This window comes from Malaya genurostris, chromosome 1, assembly GCF_030247185.1.
Source record: "Malaya genurostris strain Urasoe2022 chromosome 1, Malgen_1.1, whole genome shotgun sequence".
Classification (NCBI taxonomy): Eukaryota; Metazoa; Arthropoda; class Insecta; order Diptera; family Culicidae; genus Malaya; species Malaya genurostris.
Genome location: NC_080570.1, coordinates 128612649 through 128633402, shown reverse-complemented (window position 1 = coordinate 128633402; position 20754 = coordinate 128612649). Strand labels below are relative to the sequence as shown.

Genomic DNA, 20754 nt, shown 5'->3' with positions numbered 1-20754 from the left:
TTTAGATTACACCAGATCTGGACGTTTCATGCATTTTGCATTTATCAAGATATTTGGTATAAAAAATTAGTTTCGAGGTTTTTTTACACGGATTTCCGAAGCTACGCGGTTTTGTTTGGTGCGAATTTCCGAAGTTACGCGGTTTGTTTCTGCGCAGTTTGTTTACGCGGTACGGTGCGAGCTAAGAAGCCAGAGAGTCACGGTCATCAATACAAACAAAAGAAAATTCAATCACTGCGGTCATCAATCCAAACAAAGGCTTTGAATCCAAACAAAAGAAAATTTTATTCAGATTGGAGCGATAAAAATATACAATATTTAGAATTCCAAATACATTTAAGATTTATTTGTAAAGCATTATCTTAGTGCATTTATTGCATAATGATTTTTTTTAATGTGCATTTCCTGCTTCGCTCTAAGCCAGTCTAATTGCCTGTTTCCACTTTATAATGGCACTATAAAACATGTATAACACTGTTGCATTTAATCATTTTTTTATCCGAACTTTCAAAGCTGAAATAATGTTGAGTTATAGTGCGTCGTGGTTCCTTTTGGCAGCCAATGTGTGAACCATCGATGAAAAGAAGGGATAATCAGAAGGTGCCAGGTCTGGTGTATATGACGGGTGCGGTACACATGGTATTGTACTGCATCCAGAACGATTCGATTTTGCACTCGATGTTGATGGTTGTTGTCCTGACGTTACCCATGATATTTTGAACAGAATGCCGTACATGTGCACTATGCCCGGTTAATTTGGTTTTACAGTAAAGACATTTGATATTTGATTGTTAATTTGAATTTTTATTCCCAACTCTGTTCGATCTGTCAATCCGTATAATAAGATCAATTTCGCTTACTTATGTTTCAGGCCACCACCCAAATATCCTCGCCGAGCGGCACCGGTGGAACCTCCGGTCGTACCAGTAACGGCAATGCACAACCTACGACGGGATCAGTCTTCCGATGGGACACCAGATAGTTCATTGGAACGAAACATCAAACCGTCGGAAATCTATCGACAGAAATCATCGGACTCGCTGGACGTAAAACTTGGATCGCGAGCTTCCAAAACAGGCGAAATGGTGGAAGAGTTTGGTAGGAAACTGCCGAAATCCGATAGCCTCAAGTCAAAATCGAGCACGGATAGCCCTACCGGATCGCTCGGCAAAAATACCGGAGTGTCACCAACCGGAAGCCTGAGCAAGCTGGCTCATACTGCTGGTAGCAGCGAGAGTCCCACGGGTAGTTTGGATAAGAGCAGTAACCGTGCGAACGACAGTCTACAGTCAGTGGGATCGAAGGAATCATTAGCGTCCACTGGCGGTGGAATGGGAGCCATCTCGGAGAGGGTTAGTGTTCAAAACCGACTATTAAACTGAACAGAAAGTTTATATTTTCAATTCGCAGATTAAAAGCTACGAGTCCATATCTTCTCTCAGCTCGGATAGCATGAGGTTAGGTACCGGGACGGCACAAGCAGAACAGGAACATTATTATGATACGGTTCCGCTGGAGAATGGCGATGGGGACTATGTGTACATTCAGGCCGGTGGTACCGGAACCGGTTCTACTTCTAGTCGAGACGATATCTCAACGGCCGGCAGTACTCTGCCTCTACCGGTGTCTCACCCACGAAGTCACAACAGTAGCCAGACGAGCGTTCAACTAGAGCCAGAATCTCCGGGACGAAGTTCCAACTACGTTAATATCGACTATTTTATACAGTAAGTCTCCTTTAGTCTGTCAATTTTTGTATAGTATAGAATAATTCTCATCGAACAATTTGCAGCAGTCAGAACCTTGAAAATCGGAGCAGCTCAATTGATAGCGATGGTGAAGCAGACGGTGGACCACCAGTGCTTATGCGTGCAATCTCCAACGAAACCGATTCTGGTCAACAGGGACATGGAATATTCCGAAAGATTTCGGTAAGTATCATTCAACATTCTCGAATCCAATTGGAACGTGTTGGTCATTGTTTAATTTCAGAATGCCAATCGCAACACCATCATTCGGCACATCGTGACCAGTATTATCACCAGCGAAACATTGTACGTCGAGTGTTTGAACAAGATGAAACAATACATGAAGGCTATACGGGCCACTTTGACCACGTCGCAACCTGTGATATCTGAAGAAGAATTTCAGACGATATTTTTTAAGATCGAGGAACTGCACGAAGTGCATTCGGATTTCCTGAACGAACTGAAAGCGAAACAACAACCGCTTCCCGAGGGAGAAGAGCTTTGCGTCGGTGAAGTATTCCGCCGGCTGGCCGCTCACATACACCTATATGGGGCGTTTCTTCATAACTACGGACGGGCGATCGATACGGTGAAGAAGTGTAGCACACACAGTCACCAGTTCAAGGAAATTGTGTCTAATATAGTGTTTAAGAACCAGAACGAACAATCACTGTCGCTAGAGGAACTCCTCCACAAACCGGTGGCTCGAGTACAGAAGAATGCGCTGGTGTTGGAGGATTTGTTGGCTCAAACACCCGAGCAACATCCGGACTATCATGCGTTGCGGCAAGCGACTAAAACGATTCGTAATTTCCTGTCTGAATTTAATGTGGTCCAAACTAAGTCGATGTTTCCGGTATGTACTCAACAAAAAAAAGTGATGATTCAGTTTTTATTTATTATTATTATTTCAGAGTGACGATAAAGCTCTCCGGCGGTTGGTGAAGAATTCGTTCATAGTCGAGCTAGCGGACGGACACCGCAAGCTACGGCATCTGTTTCTGTTCAACGATGTAATCGCTTGTGCCAAATATAAAGCAGCTGGGCGGGATCGCAATGGATTTGAGTTTGAGTTGAAGTGGTTTATTCCACTGCGGGATATCGTTATCTGCGAGGAATCAGTCAACGACCCGAAGGAAACCAGTCCGATCAATATCGTACATCTGAAGTCGCAGGCCTGCACCGTGCGAGACCAGATCATGCTGGACGAAAGGGACGAGAAAAAGCAACGCTCGAGTGGATCGCGGGCCGGCGATAAGCATAAGAAAAAATTGGCCGATTTGGAAGCCCAGCTGGTACTGGCCTCACCGAATCTGGTGTTCAAGATTGGCAACAAGGCCACCGGGAAGACGATGACCTTCTTCCTTAGTTCGGATTTCGAGCGGACACAGTGGATCGAGTCTATTCTTACGTTGCAGGTAAGTCGTTGATGATCGTGGAGTGAAATATGAATACGTTTTTGGTCCATGAATATACTTTACTTGGGACACATTTTCAAAATTTAATACATCTTGTGGTTGAATTTTTTATAATATTTTCAGTAGTATGAAATAACCATAAAAAACTCAAAATAATAGTTTTCCAAAAATTTGGGTATCAACGAGCGCGTGTTTGCCTTACTCGTGCTCCGACGACGAGTTTGACGTAAGAAATGACATTTCATTCCTGCGTTACCTACTGAGTAGGTATACGACTCATTCAGTCTAGTCTGCACAGTTGATTGAGCTGGTCATTTTAGTCAGTGAACCACAAGCTCGCCATTTTGGTCTGTTCACATCCACAAGTTCCTTAATATAGGTTTAGAATACTGTTGCTGATGCAGAATTCATTCCCAGAATCCAGGTTCAAAATCCAGGATTGCACATTCAATGAAACTAAGTAATTTAAACAATCGATTTATTAATTTTAGTTGGTTTGACGTAAAACCGCCATAATTAAGTTCAGTTTTTGCAATGACTGAGCGGAAACATATGTTGGAGAAGCCAAATGAATGAAAAACTAACAGAAAAGATGATTTATTGGAAAAAGATACGCTCATAGACAGGACTCAAACATGCGTTCTTACGCATTCCGTGCATACGCGCCACCATTTCGCCACTCTGAACCTTGTTATAGACACTCTAAAACGCCAGTCAGACATGGTAAAACGTACATCGAACATATTTCTGTTACTAAAATAATCGGTTATTTTAGAAACCATAAAGTTTATCCCAAAGAGCAGAGTGTGATATTTTCTCTTCCATTGAATCAGAATCGGTAAAGGACTATTCACACATTTCAGTTCCGTGACGGTTCAGTGAAAGTGCCTTCAGTGCGCCGTCAGTGTTCTTTTTTTATCGGAACCCTTCCGTTCCGTTTCCGTGCTGTTTCCGTTCCGGCACAGTCAATACAATGAAAACTAGGTAACTCGTCATTAATTATGAAATCTACTCGGAAATATTATTTGAACCAAACGATTAACTTCTATAAATTATAAAATAAGCTGTTATTTTCAGACATTTTGTTGACAATTTCATAAACTGTTTCGAGTTTGTTTGTATCATTACATAATTTTTATTCTAATTTAGCTATTGGTTGAACTCATGGACGCAGCTGGGATCAGAACTAAGTCTTAAAAGGGGCCTTTATTGAATTGAAACTCCCATTTTCTTTATGAAATGATAAATAAGTTTCATGTATGAAAGGTCACGACAAGCAAGAATGTCTCGAACTGGGATATTGGATAGTTTACCTTGGGTACGCAAAGAATTTATTAGTTGAGATCTGACATCACGATACTCCACGCATGTCCAAACGACATGATCAATATCGCGATAACCTTCTCCGCAAGCACAATGATTAGTCTCGGAGAGCCCAATTCGAAGGAGATGTGCATCTAACGTGTAGTGATTGGACATGAGTCTGGACATCACACGAATGAAATCCCTACTCACATCCAGTCCCCTGAACCATGCCTTTGTCGATATTTTCGTAATAATTGAGTGCATCCACCGACCCAGATCATCTCTATCCCAAGATGCTTGCCAGCTGGCAAGTGTTCTTTGGCGAGACGAACTATAGAATTCGTTGAAAGCAATCGGTCGCTCATAAATTTCACCCTCAATAGCACCACGTTTGGCTAAATTATCGGCTCTTTCATTGCCTGGAATGGAGCAATGAGCCGGGACCCAGACTATAGTGATTAGATAATTATTATTCAATATGTCGTTCAGACACTGTTTTATTTTACCCAAGAAAAACGGTTCATTTTTGCCAGCAGCGATTGAGCGAATGGCTTCAATTGCACTCAGACTATCTGTGAAGAGGAAATAATGGTTTGGAGATAATGTGACGATTACACTTAAACTATAATGAACTGCTGCTAGCTCTGCTATATAAACAGATGCAGGTTCTTGAAGCCTAAATGAGGCCGAAACATTATTGTTGAACATACCAAACCCTGTCGCTTCTTCAATTCGCGATCCGTCCGTGTAAAACATTTTCTCAGAGTCAATATGCCTGAACTTACTTGAAAATATTTTTGGGATTTCCGTCGAGCGTAGATGATCCGGGATTCCACGCACTTCACGCTGCATGGATGTATCGAAAAATAAAGTTGAGTCAGGGGCACTTAGGATGCTGACACGGATAGGAATATATCTTGAAGGGTTGATTTCCTGTGACATATGGTTAAAATATACTGTCATAAATTTTGTTTGAGATCGAAGCTCGACTAGTCGTTCGAAATTATTAATTACCATGGGATTCAGCACCTCACATCTTATTAGCAGGCGTGATGAAAGCTCCCAAAATCGATCTTTTAATGGAAGAACTCCCGCCAGAACTTCAAGACTCATTGTATGTGTCGAGTGCATGCAGCATAAGGCAATTCGCAAACAACGGTACTGAATTCGCTCAAGTTTGATAAAATGAGAGTTTGCAGCGGAACGAAAACAAACGCATCCATATTCCATCACTGAAAGTATCGTTGTTTGATACAATTTTATTAGATCTTGCGGATGAGAACCCCACCAAGATCCTGTTATTGTTCGAAGAAAATTTACTCTTTGTTGGCATTTCGTTATCAGATACCTAATGTGTCCTCCCCACGTGCATTTGGAATCGAACCACACCCCGAGGTATTTAAAAGTTAAAACCTGTTGGATCATTCTTCCCATCATATGGAGCTGAAGCTGCGCGGGATCATGCTTTCTTGAAAAGACGACTAACTCTGTTTTCTCCGCAGAGAATTCGATACCAAGATGAACAGCCCAAACGGACAAGTTATCTAAGGTATCTTGCAATGGTTTATGCAGATCAATAGCTTTGGGCCCAGTAACTGAAACCACGCCATCATCTGCCAATTGCCTTAGTGTACATGGGGTTACTAGACAGCTGTCAATGTCATTCACGTAAAAATTATAGAGGAGCGGACTGAGGCATGAGCCTTGCGGGAGACCCATGTAGCTAATTCTGAATGTTGCCAAATCGCCATGTGAAAAATACATGCACTTCTCTGAAGGTTGTGCAAATAATTATTTATAACCGCTGGAAGTCCATGTTGGTGGAGCTTGTCTGAAAGAACATCAATAGAAACTGAATCAAATGCTCCTTTAATGTCTATAAATACAGATGCCATTTGTTGCTTTTGAGCGAAGGCAATTTGGATGTCAGACGAAAGTAATGCAAGGCAATCATTCGTCCCTTTGTTTCTACGGAAGCCAAACTGAGTATCTGACAACAAACCGTTCGTCTCGGCCCAAGTGTCGAGACGTCGTAGAATAATTTTTTCGAACAATTTTCTGATGCAGGACAACATCGCAATGGGTCTATATGAGTTGTGATTGGAAGCTGGTTTCCCCGGCTTTTGAATGGCGATAACTTTCACTTGTCTCCAGTCAGGCGGAACAATATTTTGCTCAAGAAACTTGTTGAACAATTCCAACAAACGTCTTTTTGCGAGGTCGGGCAGATTCTTCACCAAGTTGAATTTAATTCTGTCCAACCCAGGAGCGTTATTGTTACAAGACAAGAGTGCTATAGAAAATTCCATCATTGAAAATGGGTTATTAATAAAACCATTATTTGGAGGAGATTCCCGTATAATGCTTTGCGTAGGAACAGAATCTGGGCAAACTTTCCTAGCAAAGTCAAATATCCATCGGTTCGAGTATTCATCACTCTCATTGCCCACGTTACGATTCCTCATTCGTCTGGCCGTATTCCAAAGAGTGCTCATTGAGGTTTCTCTTGACAAACCTTCGACAAAATGTCTCCAATAGCTACATTTTTTGGCTCGAAGTATGCTTTTGTACTTGGTTTCTAAAACCATAAGTTTTTCAAAATTCTGAGGAGTTCCTCCTCCCCGTTTTAGAAACGACTTGCAAGCATTTTGTTTTGCGAGTTTAGCCTCTGAGCACTCTTTGTCCCACCAGGGGTTGGGAGGCCTTCTGTTAGTCGTTGGCCCAGGAAAGCGTTTAGTTTGGGATTGTTCTGCTGCCTCCAGAATCGAACAAATGAGGAAGTCATATTCTTCAAGTGGAGGGAGCTCTTCCATTGAATTCAAAATACTAGAGATTCTACTTTGGTATTTAATCCAGTCGATATTTTTTGTCAAATCATATGGAATACTAGCTGAATTAGCAATACATTTGTTACAGCTAATTGAGATGATGATTGGTAAATGATCGCTACCGTGTAAATCAGGCAATATTTTCCAGGTGCAATCTAGTCGAATTGATGTTGAGCAAAGAGATAGATCTAATGCACTTGGGCGTGCAGGAGGTCTTGGGATCCGTGTCATGCTACCCATATTTAATACCGTCATGCTAAAATTGTCACAAATGTTTTGTATTAAAGATGATCTGCTATCATTGTAAACGGAACCCCACATCATTCCGTGCGAATTTAAATCCCCCAGAATCAATCGTGGAGCAGGAAGGGCTTCAACCATTTCATTGAGCTGTCGCTGTCCAACTTGTGCTTTTGGAGGAATATAAACCGAAGCTATGCAAATATCTTTGCCTTTAATGTTTATTTGGCAAGCAACAACTTCTATACTAGAAGTTGAAGGGATGTTTAATCTATAAAAGGAACAGCATTTCTTAATTCCCAAAAGCACTCCACCATACGGAGAGTCTCTATCGAGACGTATAATGTTAAAATCATTAAAATTTAAAGCTATGTTTGAAGTAAGCCATGTTTCGCATAAAGCAAATACATCACATTTTTGACTATGCAATAAAATTTTAAATGAATCAAGTTTTGGCATGATGCTTCGACAATTCCACTGCAGGACAGTGATTGTATCATTTGCGGCGGGTGATAAATTATCCATCAAAAGATACAAAACCTGAGACAATTGGCCATTGAGCTGATAACTGCTTCAAAAAATTTCTAGCTATTGGAAGGAATGCCATTATGAGGGTGTTTAAGGGTTCAGATATATTGAATGCTGAGAAAATCCATTCAACAATTTCCGAAAACTTCAGTAATCCTGTTGGTGGCTGTGAAATGGAGCCCACAGGATTATTACCTTTTTCTGTGCTAGATCCTGGATTGGTTTGTGAATTTGACAAACCAGGAGGCACAGTCTTTGGTTTTGACTTTTTTTGTTTAACACGGGGATCTTTTTTTGAAGATGAAACTTTAGGTGTCTTTTTTGGTAATTTGGAAGAAGACTTCTTTCTCTTAACTGACCCTTGGGTAGTGATAAACGAATTACCTTCACTATTTTCGTCAGAGTCAGAGTCCTCTGTTTCCTCTAGATTTGAAAACCCGTTTTCGGTTTCCAAAGGGGGGACATCAATGACCGTTTTAAGCATTTCTGCATATGTGCGCTTAGACCGTGCTTTTAAAGAAAGCCTAATTTTGTCTTTGTGCACTTTAAATGCAGTGCATACTGAAATATCCTCATGAGGACTTTCCCCACAATAAATACATTTTTCAATTTCCTTGTTGCAATCATTATCTTTATGAGGTCCTTCACACTTAATACATTTTGGTTTATTGCTACAGTAAGTAGCTGTGTGTCCGAATTTTTTGCAGTTCGTACAATTCATTACATTTGGAACAAAAAGCCGAACAGGGAGGCGAATTTTATCGACATAGACATGGGACGGCAACGCAGATCAGGCAAATGTCACTCGAAACGAGTCTGATGGGCGATAAACTTTTTTTCCCTCTTCATAAACTACTGAGTACAGTTGTTTGCACTCCAGTATTTTCACACCCTCAAGCATAGAGTTCTTGAAACGACCAACACCATGCTTGAGTAAATCATCTACCGAAAGACTCGCTTCGGTAACAACACCGTCAATTTCGACATCTTTGGAGGGTATGTAAACTTTATACTCTTTATTGAAATGTTCCGAAGAGACAATATCATTCGCGTGTTTCAAATGATTTACCACAACACGAATTTTATCGTTATTTACTTTTATGATCTCTTTGATTGAAGAGTATCGTGATGTCAAACCTTTAGAAATTTGGTAAATGTTTAATGGCTTTGATATACGTCTAAAAAAGACTATCCAAGGCCCAGAAGAGCTCTCCTGATATTTTTTCGTTCGTGGGGGTATAGGATTCATGCTAGGATTTACGTCCATGGATTCATCCATCACATTAAAATGTTTTTAATCAAACTTTAAAATAAAAAATGAAACCAAAACTACACAGTACTCAATCAAAAGGAAAAGAAAAAACTTCTACCTTGAAATTGTTGTCTATCTCCGTTGCACTGCCGTGTAGATCCTCGTTGCTCTAGATGTTCTTGTTGGATGCTGATTGTTGGATGTGATGCTACTGCTACCTGACATCCAGCACCACTCGATTTCCGATTTACTTTTGTCTTCGCCAGCTGCAACCAGCGCAGGTCACCGGTGTATACCTGCGTGTTGTATGGCAGTGGAAAGACCGAGTTGTCTTGTCTCCTTCTTCCTTGTGCTCCGCACCGATATGCTTCTGCACCGAAGTGCCTTCGCACCGGTGTGCTTTTGCACTCTCCTGCTTCTGTGTGCCTTTGCACTCTTCTTCTTCAATGTGCCTTTGCACTCTCCTGCTCAGCACTTGTGGCTGTATATTGTGGCCTGGGTAGAGCTTGGGAAACGCCCTTTGTTGTTTCCTTCACCAGCTTGGCCCAGCACTAGGGCTCTCTTATGCAGCACGACTATACGTTTTAACGGCTGCTGCCAACAGGTCTCTACCTGTAGTTCAACCGTTGTCGTATTTAACGCGTGTAAACTAACCAGCGTTATTAAACTGTACGCTTCTATACACAACCTTCTCGGTTGAACGGCTATTACTGAATGAAAAATGTTGTGTCCATGTTGGTGGAGCTTATTTGAACGAACATCACGGGAAACTGAATCTAAAGCTTCTCTAATGTCTTTTGATCCAAAGCAATTTGGATGTTGGAGCTCAAGAAATTTTTTGACCAGTCTTTTTACGAAGTCAGCAAGATTCTTCGCTAAGTTTAACTTTATTCTAGCAAAACCCAGAAACATCATTGCGACATAACAAGAGTGCTATAGAACATTCCAAGGGGCTTCCAATAGAGCCATTAGTAGAAGGAGACTCTAATGCTCTGGGCAAACTTTTCTAGCAAAGTCAAATATCCATCGGTTCGAGTATTCTCCACTCCCATTGACCACGTTGCGTTTCCTTATTCATCCGACCTTGTTCCAAGGAGTGCACACTTAATTGTCTAGACAAACCCTCGACAAAATATAGCCAATAGCTACACTTCTTGGTATAAAATATGCTCTTATATTTGATTTCTAATAAGGAGTGTATCGAAAATAAGCTATACACAAATTTTTCTTACAAATTATGATAAAAAACGATATTTTATTCAAACTAAAAATTGATCCTTTATTGTACAAGGTTAAACTTGAGCATAATGAAAACCGGATGAAATTTAAGTTAATCCTTCACGAATTTTCGAACTTTTGATCGAACGCTCTTCATCAAGTTCCGGACAAGTGTTGCATCGCATTTTTTCTCACGCTTGAGCCCAAATTTTTTGAACTCCTGCATATTCCCAGCTCCCTTACCAGTCTTCTTGAAAACCCTCTTCACCCAGTAACGTTCGATGGGTCGAAGCTGAGGGCAATTTAGTGGATTGATATTTTTCTCAACGAAATTTATACCCTTTTCCGCAAGCCAATTCAGCGTGGTTTTGGCATAGTGAGCCGACGCTAGATCCGGCCAAAACAGTGGAGATGTACTATGCTTCTTATATAAAGGCAGCAATCCTTTCGACCGAATTTCTCCACTTGAATCGACCTGTCCGCATCGCTCACATCTTCCCCAACGAAAGACAGTAAAGTATTGGGGACCTGGAAGAATTATTGAGTCCTCCTTTAACATAAGGCTTATCGTCCATCAAAACGCATGCATCCGGACATTGCAAAAGACGCGAATACAATTTCTTTTTTCTCTTCCTGGTAGCTCATCCAAAGAATGGTGTTCCCCAAACTTATTATTGATGGTTTTAACACTGGAATGATGAATTCCAAATCGCTTCGCCAATTTTCGCATAGTAATACCCTTCTCACTTAGCCATGTGTCAAGAACCTTAATTTTCACTTCCTTTTCAACACGCGACAAGTAAACAAACGAAACCTGACAGCCAAACGCACAGCATGCTGTGCTCTGAGCATAAAAAACCATCACCAATACATGCGTACAACACAAATGTATGTGGATAGCTTATTTTCGATACACTCCTTACCAATAATATTTTTTATTATGAAGAGTGTTCTCTCCAGATTTATGATGTTTTTTGCTCAATTTACTCAATCCTCAAATTTAACGGAGCCGGAATTTAAACTAAAAATTTCTTTTTTCGCTGGATCTCTTCTAACCCGCTTTCTTGGGGGAGAGGTGCTCTCAATGGCTATCCAACGAGGATTAAGGGGCAGATGGTCCGCTCGCATCGTCGTTGTTGTTAACGCTGAAGTTGACTTGAATGTCATTGGATTTGATGTTAGTGGTTGCTTGTTTACCTTTGCAATTGTTGTTTTGGTGGATGACGATTGTTGTTCGATAGCCGCCTTGCTATTTTCGTCGGTTAACTCAAGAGTTCACACTGGTTTACCGTATTGTGCAGGTTTTCATAAAAATGATATATAATCAGCTGATTCTCGTAGATAACGAGCGATTTACAAGGATGCCTTCCGCCCTGCCCACAAATTTCAAAAGATTGACTTGGCTTATATAGTCGTATACGTAACACTCGCACGCCATTCCGGATACCGGAAAAGAATTCCGTCATCCTTTCCTTTCGATGGAAAAAAGGGCCTATACAGAATTGTTTGAGGAAAGGAAACAAACGTTTGTTCAGGCGCTCTGGTATATAAAGTTCTGCCCAGTTAGAATCCGGAATCACTTATTGCGTTGCAGCGGCAGGAAAAGTGACCGCCGTTTTTTTTTACCTAGGCGTTCACTTTCTGTGGTATAAAATTCACGGTATTTCGTGCGATGAGTCTATTCCAGATGAAAGCCGAAAGGAGCGAAAAAATATGCACACTTACTTTGATAATCCAACGTGGTTCGCAATTAATATCAAATTTGACGAAGTACCTAGGACCTACGTCAAAATGGGTTCCTGGCAGCTCCCTGGCCAAAAATGTTGCTTTAAATTTGCTTTTGTGGACGAATTTGCACGAAAAACTGATGATTTAGCAAGGGATATGCAGCTACGGTATTCGTGACGAATAAGACAATGAACTTGAAGCTGTACAAGGAAGAATGCCTCAGAAACCGCCCAAGTAACAATTCGAATGCCTTATGGTTTTGATTATAATTTATAGGAGTTTTGTAATTGATTGTTCAATCACTACTTGTTTTATAACAACTATAATAAGTGTCGCTTGTGACAAGTAATATCATAGTTTTTAAAGCTTCTATAAAACCTTTTACCTAGACTAACAACTGGACTAAAAATAAATCAATTTGTACTAGAATAAAACCATGCAAACGCTCTTAATATTGCTTTAAAAAATGTTCTTTAAAACATTATTGTCAGTAAAATTCTTTCATAAAACTAGATTTGTGTGTGCGCGTGTTCATTGAATGACAGTTTCACTCAGAGCAAATTTGAGGGTTCTAAAGTACATTTATGACACTCCTGTTGTAGGCTATTTGATTTATTGCTTCTTAGATTTGCATTGTAGAAAATTTCATGGCCGCCATTATGATGTTCTTTGCCGTAGCCTTTATTGACATCAAATAAACTTCGAAATGCAAAAACGAGGAAGTATGGTGGACTTTTATGATTCATTTTCAAAACGTATGCACAAGTTTTATCGCCACGAAATAGTTTTATACAAAAAAGACGATAAATCACAGAACATAATTTTCATAAATCATGGAGACTTTCGCAAAAACCGTATTTATTTCAAAGCGATTAGTTATAATTCTTATTTTTATCCATACATTCACGATAAAAATAAAAGCGCATGAAGTTTTTACGTTCCGTAAAAGCCTCAAACTTGTAAATAAAATCCAATAAATTGTTACTGATTGCATTCAAAGCAGATATGACACACATATAATCAAGAAAAGTATTACCAAAACGACAGTTTATTCATAGTGGAATTTATTCCATCCAAATAAATTTAATGTTGATCGTAAATCTGGTTTCAAAATTTTCTTGAATTTGTAGTTTTAACGCAGCTTTATGATGATTCTTCACTTTGCTTCATAAACCTTATGAAGAATGGTCCACTTGGCAGGAACATGCTCTTATAGAGGTTTTCAGTAGGCTTTCGTGGAGTTTAAAGTTTTAATGCAAGATTTATTATGTAGCATTGAAGATAGCTACAAGTATTTATTAATATTAAAAATGTTACTTGGGCGCGCACTACCTTTCATTAAAGCTCGTGAAGTTTTGGCTAGATTTGGCGAGTCGCCACTACAGCCGGGAAGTTATCCAGTAGCCCGCAGCGTAGCGTAGCGGAAGCTTAAGAAAATGGGGAAAACGGCTCGAGACGCGATTCAGATGACCAAATTGTGAAACGATTTGGAGTTATCACATTCTTGTAAGTCGACAGTCCTGCTAGTTTTAATTCGATTTCGCTTGAAACGAAGCTCTTTTTGACAATTTCGCAAGATCCGGCGATTGATTTCAACCCCTCTTTCCTGGCGGTCTGATAAACGTTCGCATATTACTTTTATTACATTACTAACAGTTAGTTTTGTCACATTTCACAATGTAGACTACTTTGACACGATTTTAACAACCGAGAAGCAAATATCAAAATTAAACAGCGATTCAATTAATTATCAAAAACAGTTCTTAATTCGCAAACTCCTCCGATCCGGGAAAATCGTTCTGCCAATTCAACTATTCTGGATGTGATGAAACACAACTTAGAAGACACCCCGGTAAAAAAGAACTTGGCATATAATTTAATGGGGACGGCCTGTTTAGTATAAGATCATTTGGTATAATACCGTTTGGCATAACGCCGTTTGGCATAATGTCATTTGGCATAATAGTGATTTTTTCTGATCTGACAGTGCACGGCCGGTGTGGTTTGAATAATAACCTCAAATGCGGATGAAATGACGAAACATATTTTCGTATCAACAGCAATACTCATTCCAGCTAACATTGTTTTTTTCTCTTTTATTTTTGCAGCAATCGTGCAACCTTCCCGGTCAGGTCCCGGTTCAAATCTATGACCTACAGGCTTGGATAACCGCCTGTCAGGCACTCATCAAAACCGAGATGGGATCGTATCTTATGCGAAATGCACGTGACGAAAGCCTACTGGTCGGTGATCTTCATTTAACCATTCAGAATTTGAATGGTTTCGAACAACCATGCGATCTGTTCATTTGTGTGGAAATCGATTCTTACGGTCACTACTTCCGCAAGGCAAAAACGAAACTGGTTTGCCGAAGTGCATCACCCCATTGGAACGAGTCGTTCGTGTTGGAGCTGGAGGGAAGTCAGAATTTGCGAATACTGCTGTACCAGGATGACGCACTAAGACCTATCCTTAGGGCGAAGCAAATTTTAAAGGTAAGCGCGGAAGATTTAATTGTGTTCATACTTGTAAAAACCAAGCATTTTCTTCAGTTGAGTCGTCAGTGGCTTCAGGAGGCACCAGTCACCAAAGTTTTGAAAATGTCAGACACGCTAACGCTTAGTACAGTGATTCGGTTTGTTCCCGGAGAAGTGACGTTGCGACGGGTTCCAACGTCTAAACCAGGGGCTCTGTTCGGAGCTAAACTTCAGCAAGTCATCAAGTAAAATCGTTTTATAAACTTACGGATCAATTGATTCTAGAGCCATTTTTTTCAGACGCGAAAAACGTGACATTCCATTCATCGTGAGTGCTTGCGTTCGGGAAGTCGAACGCCGTGGCATGTCCGAGGTCGGCATCTATCGAGTGTCGGGATCAGCATCGGATGTTGCCAAGCTGAAAAAATCGTTCGAAACGAATGCCTACGAAGCGGAACAGCTGCTTAAGGAGGTAGACATACACTCCGTGACGGGTATTCTGAAGTCCTACCTGCGAGATCTTCCGGAGGCACTCTTTACCGACCAGTATTACCCGAAATTTTTCGAAACCTTCAATCGACACTCCAACCTCAACGAAGCATCGCGAATCGAGGCACTGCATAAGATTTTCCTTGAGCTACCGCAATCCAACAAAGCCACCATCGGATTGCTGTTGGATCATTTGATGAGGTAAAGGGAGACATCGTTTTCACGCTACTGAAACAATCAATCAATTTTCAATTCTTCGTTCCACAGGGTGCACCAGCAGGAAATCGAGAACAAAATGTCGCTCCACAACCTGGCGATGGTGTTCGGTCCAACCTTGCTGCGGCCTGGACCAACTGCCGTCAAACAGAAGGACCTACTGGAATCCAGCACCGCAGACGTGATGACGCAGGCCGGCATTCTCTACAGCTTCCTTCAAGCCCGACTGAAATGAACCTAGACTATGAACACTGGAATAATGAGGGTATGTTTATAAAAAAAAGCATTCACATTTTGTAGAACTATTTGTAGTACCAACAGTATTCGTATTCAATACGAAATGGAAGCGCAAAGGAGAAGTTACGCATTATTTGTATGCTGTCGCGATCGGTACACGGACACTCCGTAACTTTTGTTTGACTGGTTGAAGAAATTCAGTGTTTTGTTTTTTATTGCAATGAAAACTCTTAACTTTGGCTTGTCCAGTGCTGAAAGCAACTTTTTTTTTATAAATTCTGACAATATAAAACGTTGAAAAATGTTCGAAAACCGCAAAAAAACACCCACCTTTCCTTTAAATAAAGTATGCATTTTGATTTATCTGTGTAGATATAAATATACTTATAGCACTGTTTATTTCTGAAATAAACTTTAGTAGTTCATAAAAAAAGTTTAGTCATTTTCAGCTTTTCGTATGAACATAGTTTTTTTTCTTCTCTTTGTAAATTCGTTTCCCCTGTGTATATATTATTAGTTCTTACTAGTTTAGGAAAGCGAACAAAAGTCACGTTTTTTGGCAGTTATTCTACGGTCTTCAAGGCAGTTAGTTGAACGGATATGTTAGTTGCTAGGGTACGTAATTTCGAGAGGTGTTGTTTGCGCAAATCAGTACATTCGCATTAGACTATCGTTATGTGTACAATATATTTAACATGTGTATTCTTACAATTAAACAATACGAATTGAGTTATCATTGAAATTACATTTGGACGTTATAGTCAGAACCGATGGCATGAAAACTCTTATAGACTTAATGATGAATATACAATCAAACACCGTGTAAGAATTAAACAGCCAAAACAAAAAATGAAACACACACACATTGCAGCTAATTGAATGCATTCTTTATACAGAGCTAAAAGCAATGTTTATCGGAAGTCTTAGTTCCGTCAACATCAACATACACCACTTACTGGTATTTTTGCATGCAAAGAAAAAACGTATTGGACTGTCGTCACTTAAGACAACACAGTGTATTGCTGAATTTATCTTGTAGGATTTTCTCTTTAAACTAAAAAAAAAATGAAATAAAACAATCTATTGTATTGTGAATTGAAATCGATTTGTTGTGCATGATGATAACACGATTAATGTTTTGAAGAAATCCAATTAAGTGTTATGTGAAATGACTTCGAATTCGGGTCAATGGTTTCGTTTTGGTTCAGCTGAACACTGTTTGTAATGACTCTTAGAGACTCTTCAACAAATCAATCAATACTTCTTGGTTTAAAAGAAAAAAAGCGGGTGGGTAATGTCAGAGACATAACTGTATGACGTAAATACGAATAAAACTGACGTACTTTTCCTCCACTTATGATTATCGCACGTAATAGCACAGAAAAAAGATATACAGGCTGGAATATGAACTGTGTGTAAAAAGTGAAGTACAGAAATTGAAAAAGTTGCATTTTTACAGATGTAAGTACTTTTCTTGCTTTGTGCATGCTCATGCCAGCTTTTCCGGTTCTGTGTCGATACGGTATGCAGTAAATGCTTAAATTCGGAAGTAGCATTAACTACATATTCGAACTTGTTTTTAATTCATACCAAACCACGTTATACTCTGTGGACTTTGTTTTGGAGAAGATACTACAAACAACATACTTTAATACATTTTATTCATACGGCCCAATGTCTCTGATAAAATAAAGCATCGCAAAGTCGCGGCGTTCTTTAATTGTTTGTATATTGATGAACATGCAGCGTGCTTCATATGATAGTAGATGAAATGCTGCCCAGTTTAATTTACGAAGTGCATAAAAATGAAATTGTTTTTGGATCGATTCAATGCGTTCTTCGTGAATAGTATTATATGAATTTCACGCTGCAATATTCCAAAATGAGTCTGACATATGTACTATATAGCAATTTTACTGAAGCGTTTGATAAAGCCCTGCATACTATTTGCTTTATTGATTATTGTATTGTAATGTTCCACAAATGTAGCTTGGAGTCCAAGATTACACATAAATATCGTACAATTTTACATTTTTCTACAATTTGATTTCCTAAAGATATATCGAGAAAAGTACGCCGCCGCACGAAATTTACCATCTACAGAACGCTCATTAGACCGGTTGTTCTCTATGGCTACGAGACCTGGACTATGTTGGCAGAGGACCAACGCGCCCTCAGTATTTTCGAAAGAAAGGTACTGAGGACCATCTATGGCGGAGTGCAGATGGAAGGCGGAACGTGGAGGTGGCGTATGAATCACGAATTGCAACAGCTGCTAGGAGAACCACCTATCGTACGCACAGCTAAAATCGGACGTCTACGATGGGCTGGGCATGTCATAAGAATGTCGGACGACAGCCCAGTGAAAATGGTTCTTGAATCTAATCCGACTGGTACAAGAAGAAGAGGAGCGCAGCGAGCAAGGTGGATCGATCGAGTGGAGGGTGATCTCAGAAGCATCCGTGCCTTGAGTGGCTGGCGACGAGCAGCCATGGACCGAGTTATGTGGAGACGTATGCTTGATACAGCAAAGGACACCTCAGGCCTATAGCTGTTAGGTAAGGTAAGTAAAGATATATCTACAGAATGGGTCTTGTTTTTCCAACTGAAAGTTATTGAGTTACATTTTTTACATTGAGTTGGAGTAGACTTTTGCAGCACCTTAAGTGGAATAGATTGATTTCGTTCTAGAATATTACTACATCGTTGATTTTGTATTTTCCATGAAGAAATTCACTTTTAGATTTCTGAGTATGAAGGAAATGTCGTCTATATGTAATATGAAAAAAAGAGGCTCTAGGTGAGAGCCTCGAGGGACGCCAGATGTTACATTAATTGGTTCAAAGTTTATGTTTTGGAAGCGAACTATTTGTACACGATTCTTTAATTATGATTTGAGCCATTCCAGAAAGCTTTGTTCTATGCTATATTTTTGTAGTTTATATAGAAGTATTGGTGTGTCAGTACGAGCTTTACTGAAGTCGGTGGAAAAAGTTTCTACGTGGTTGCCAGTATCCATTGCGGAGATTTGTTGAAGTTGAGCGGTCTTTGAAAAAGCCATGCTGTTTGTTAGTTATTACATTCTTCAGTTTGTGATAAAGTTTTTCGTTCACGAATAATTTTGGAATGCAAGAGATAATGGCAATTCCTTGGTATTTCCGAATGTTAGATTGTGAACGAGATTTTAATATTGGTACTATAAAGGAAGATTTCCTTGCTTTAGGAAAAGTACATTCATTAAGCGATAAGTTCAAAAGTACTTGTAGTGGTAGTGTAAGTTCTACAGCAAAATTTTTTAAGAATATTATTGGCAAGGGAGAATGTTCGGTTACCGGCAACCTTTTTTTTTAAGCTACATCTAACTTTGTGCACATTATGCGGACATGAATACATCAATGGAAAGCTAAAGCACAGACTAACAGACATGACAGTATGAGTAAATTCTTATAAAAATAATTTTTCGTGATGCACTAGTTCCACCTATATTATACCGCGCGAACTATTTACTATCTGTACACCCCTTGTGTTATGTAAAAGTTTTTTACTAGTAGGTTTCCCCTCGTTTGTCAACACCGATCAGCTGCTCGCAGGGATGCCTGATTTCATCAAAATATTTGAAAATGAATCGTCACAATAAATTATTGGATTTCGTTGATGATATATTTTACTTTTTCGCGATGTTGGAAGGTAACCATTTATTTGACTCAACGTTGTTCTTCTAGATTATTTTTTATTGTGTTGGTAGTTTCAACCGAAATTAAGTGGCGGCAGACCAGAAGCAAGTAAATATTGTAACAAACGGGTTTGATTTTGTATTGCGTTGGAGGATGAGAAGTAGGCACAATTATGTATACAGTTTTGGCAATATGTATTAAATCTGTATCCTGCATGAAATTCGCATAGACAAATCAATACATATGACAGACAGGATGTTTTTGATAGGGTAACGTGGCGCCATCATGACACATGTGAGTACTGTCCCAAATAAAGCAATTTTCGACATGACCGTTAAAATGATTGAAGTATCTAATTTGAGTGTCCTGTCTGTTAGTCTGTGGCTAAAGTCCTTAGCTAACAATTGAATAAGAAACTAAGTTGATTCAATCGATTGAAAAAAATTTATTATCAATTTAGTAAAGTGATAAATTTTGGCCATTTCAAAATAGGTGTACGGTTACCGGCACCCCAAGAAAATTCGCTAAAAATGGAAAAATATAAGTAAAAACTGCAATTATTCGAAGAAAAAATGGAATTTATTCTTTTCGGAGGCGTTTTGAACAAAAGTTTTCATTATCTGATGGTGACTTCGCCGATTTCAACTCATAAACACTCAATCCACTCACCTTTCCGATTGATGCTCTTCAATTCATGATACTCTAAAAAAAAGTCAGAGAAAACTTTTGTGTTGATATTCACGTAATTAAAAGTTATTTTGAACGCAGAAAGAAGAACAAGCGTCTGTTTGCTTTGGTATTCGGCACGGAACATGCTGCTATAACACACACATGACATTTGTCGGAATGACACTATCTGCTTTCTGTCAAAAGTTACGGTGAGGTACCGGCAACCGAACACTGCCGGCAACCGAACATCTTCCCCTACCAAAGAGGCTTTGCACAGCATACTTTTTCATGACATTTTGTCTCGGACCGATTTTAGCACGTTTCGTTTTGGCAACATAATCGTTCGAATATGACAGACGTAAACCAAATGATGACAGCATTTTCGAGTTGAAAACAATTCCGTAATTATATTGATTTAATCTAGAAAATGATTATTTATTTATTTCGTCAAGTAAATGTAGACTATATCAAACAAACTTTCTTGTTGTCCAAGTCAAAGAAAACTAATTGTAATTTATATCGTTTATTTATATCCGGCTTTAACAAGTCAAAAAAAAGTTTATTTTGGAAATTCCATAGAGTGTACTGCACCAGCGTAGTGGAAATTTCACTGGGATCGTTCGTTTTTGCTAATTGCCCTATACCAGTGCTACAGTTTTTCTACACCGATACCACTGCTGCAGCACTCATCGTCCCATTCGGTTCCCATAAGGTCGACCTTCATAAA

General features: G+C 39.5%; 1 protein-coding gene across 8 annotated transcripts in view; it reads left to right on the top strand.

The window, feature by feature from the left end:
- LOC131425756 (active breakpoint cluster region-related protein) overlaps window positions 1-16785 on the top strand; it is a 144860-nt gene extending 128075 nt beyond the window's left edge. For 5 of the 8 annotated variants that reach the window (XM_058587889.1, XM_058587887.1, XM_058587894.1 and 2 more), the window contains 8 exons: window positions 872-1352; window positions 1411-1727; window positions 1793-1931; window positions 1993-2604; window positions 2663-3166; window positions 14374-14987; window positions 15043-15432; window positions 15499-16785. In XM_058587889.1, coding sequence (XP_058443872.1) covers window positions 872-1352; window positions 1411-1727; window positions 1793-1931; window positions 1993-2604; window positions 2663-3166; window positions 14374-14987; window positions 15043-15432; window positions 15499-15682 — 3241 coding nt within the window. In that variant the 3' untranslated portion in view covers window positions 15683-16785. The remainder of the gene's footprint in view (window positions 1-871; window positions 1353-1410; window positions 1728-1792; window positions 1932-1992; window positions 2605-2662; window positions 3167-14373; window positions 14988-15042; window positions 15433-15498) is intronic. The other 3 variants (XM_058587895.1, XM_058587891.1, XM_058587890.1) reach the window with 3 other exon arrangements.
- Window positions 16786-20754: the final 3969 nt, after the last annotated feature.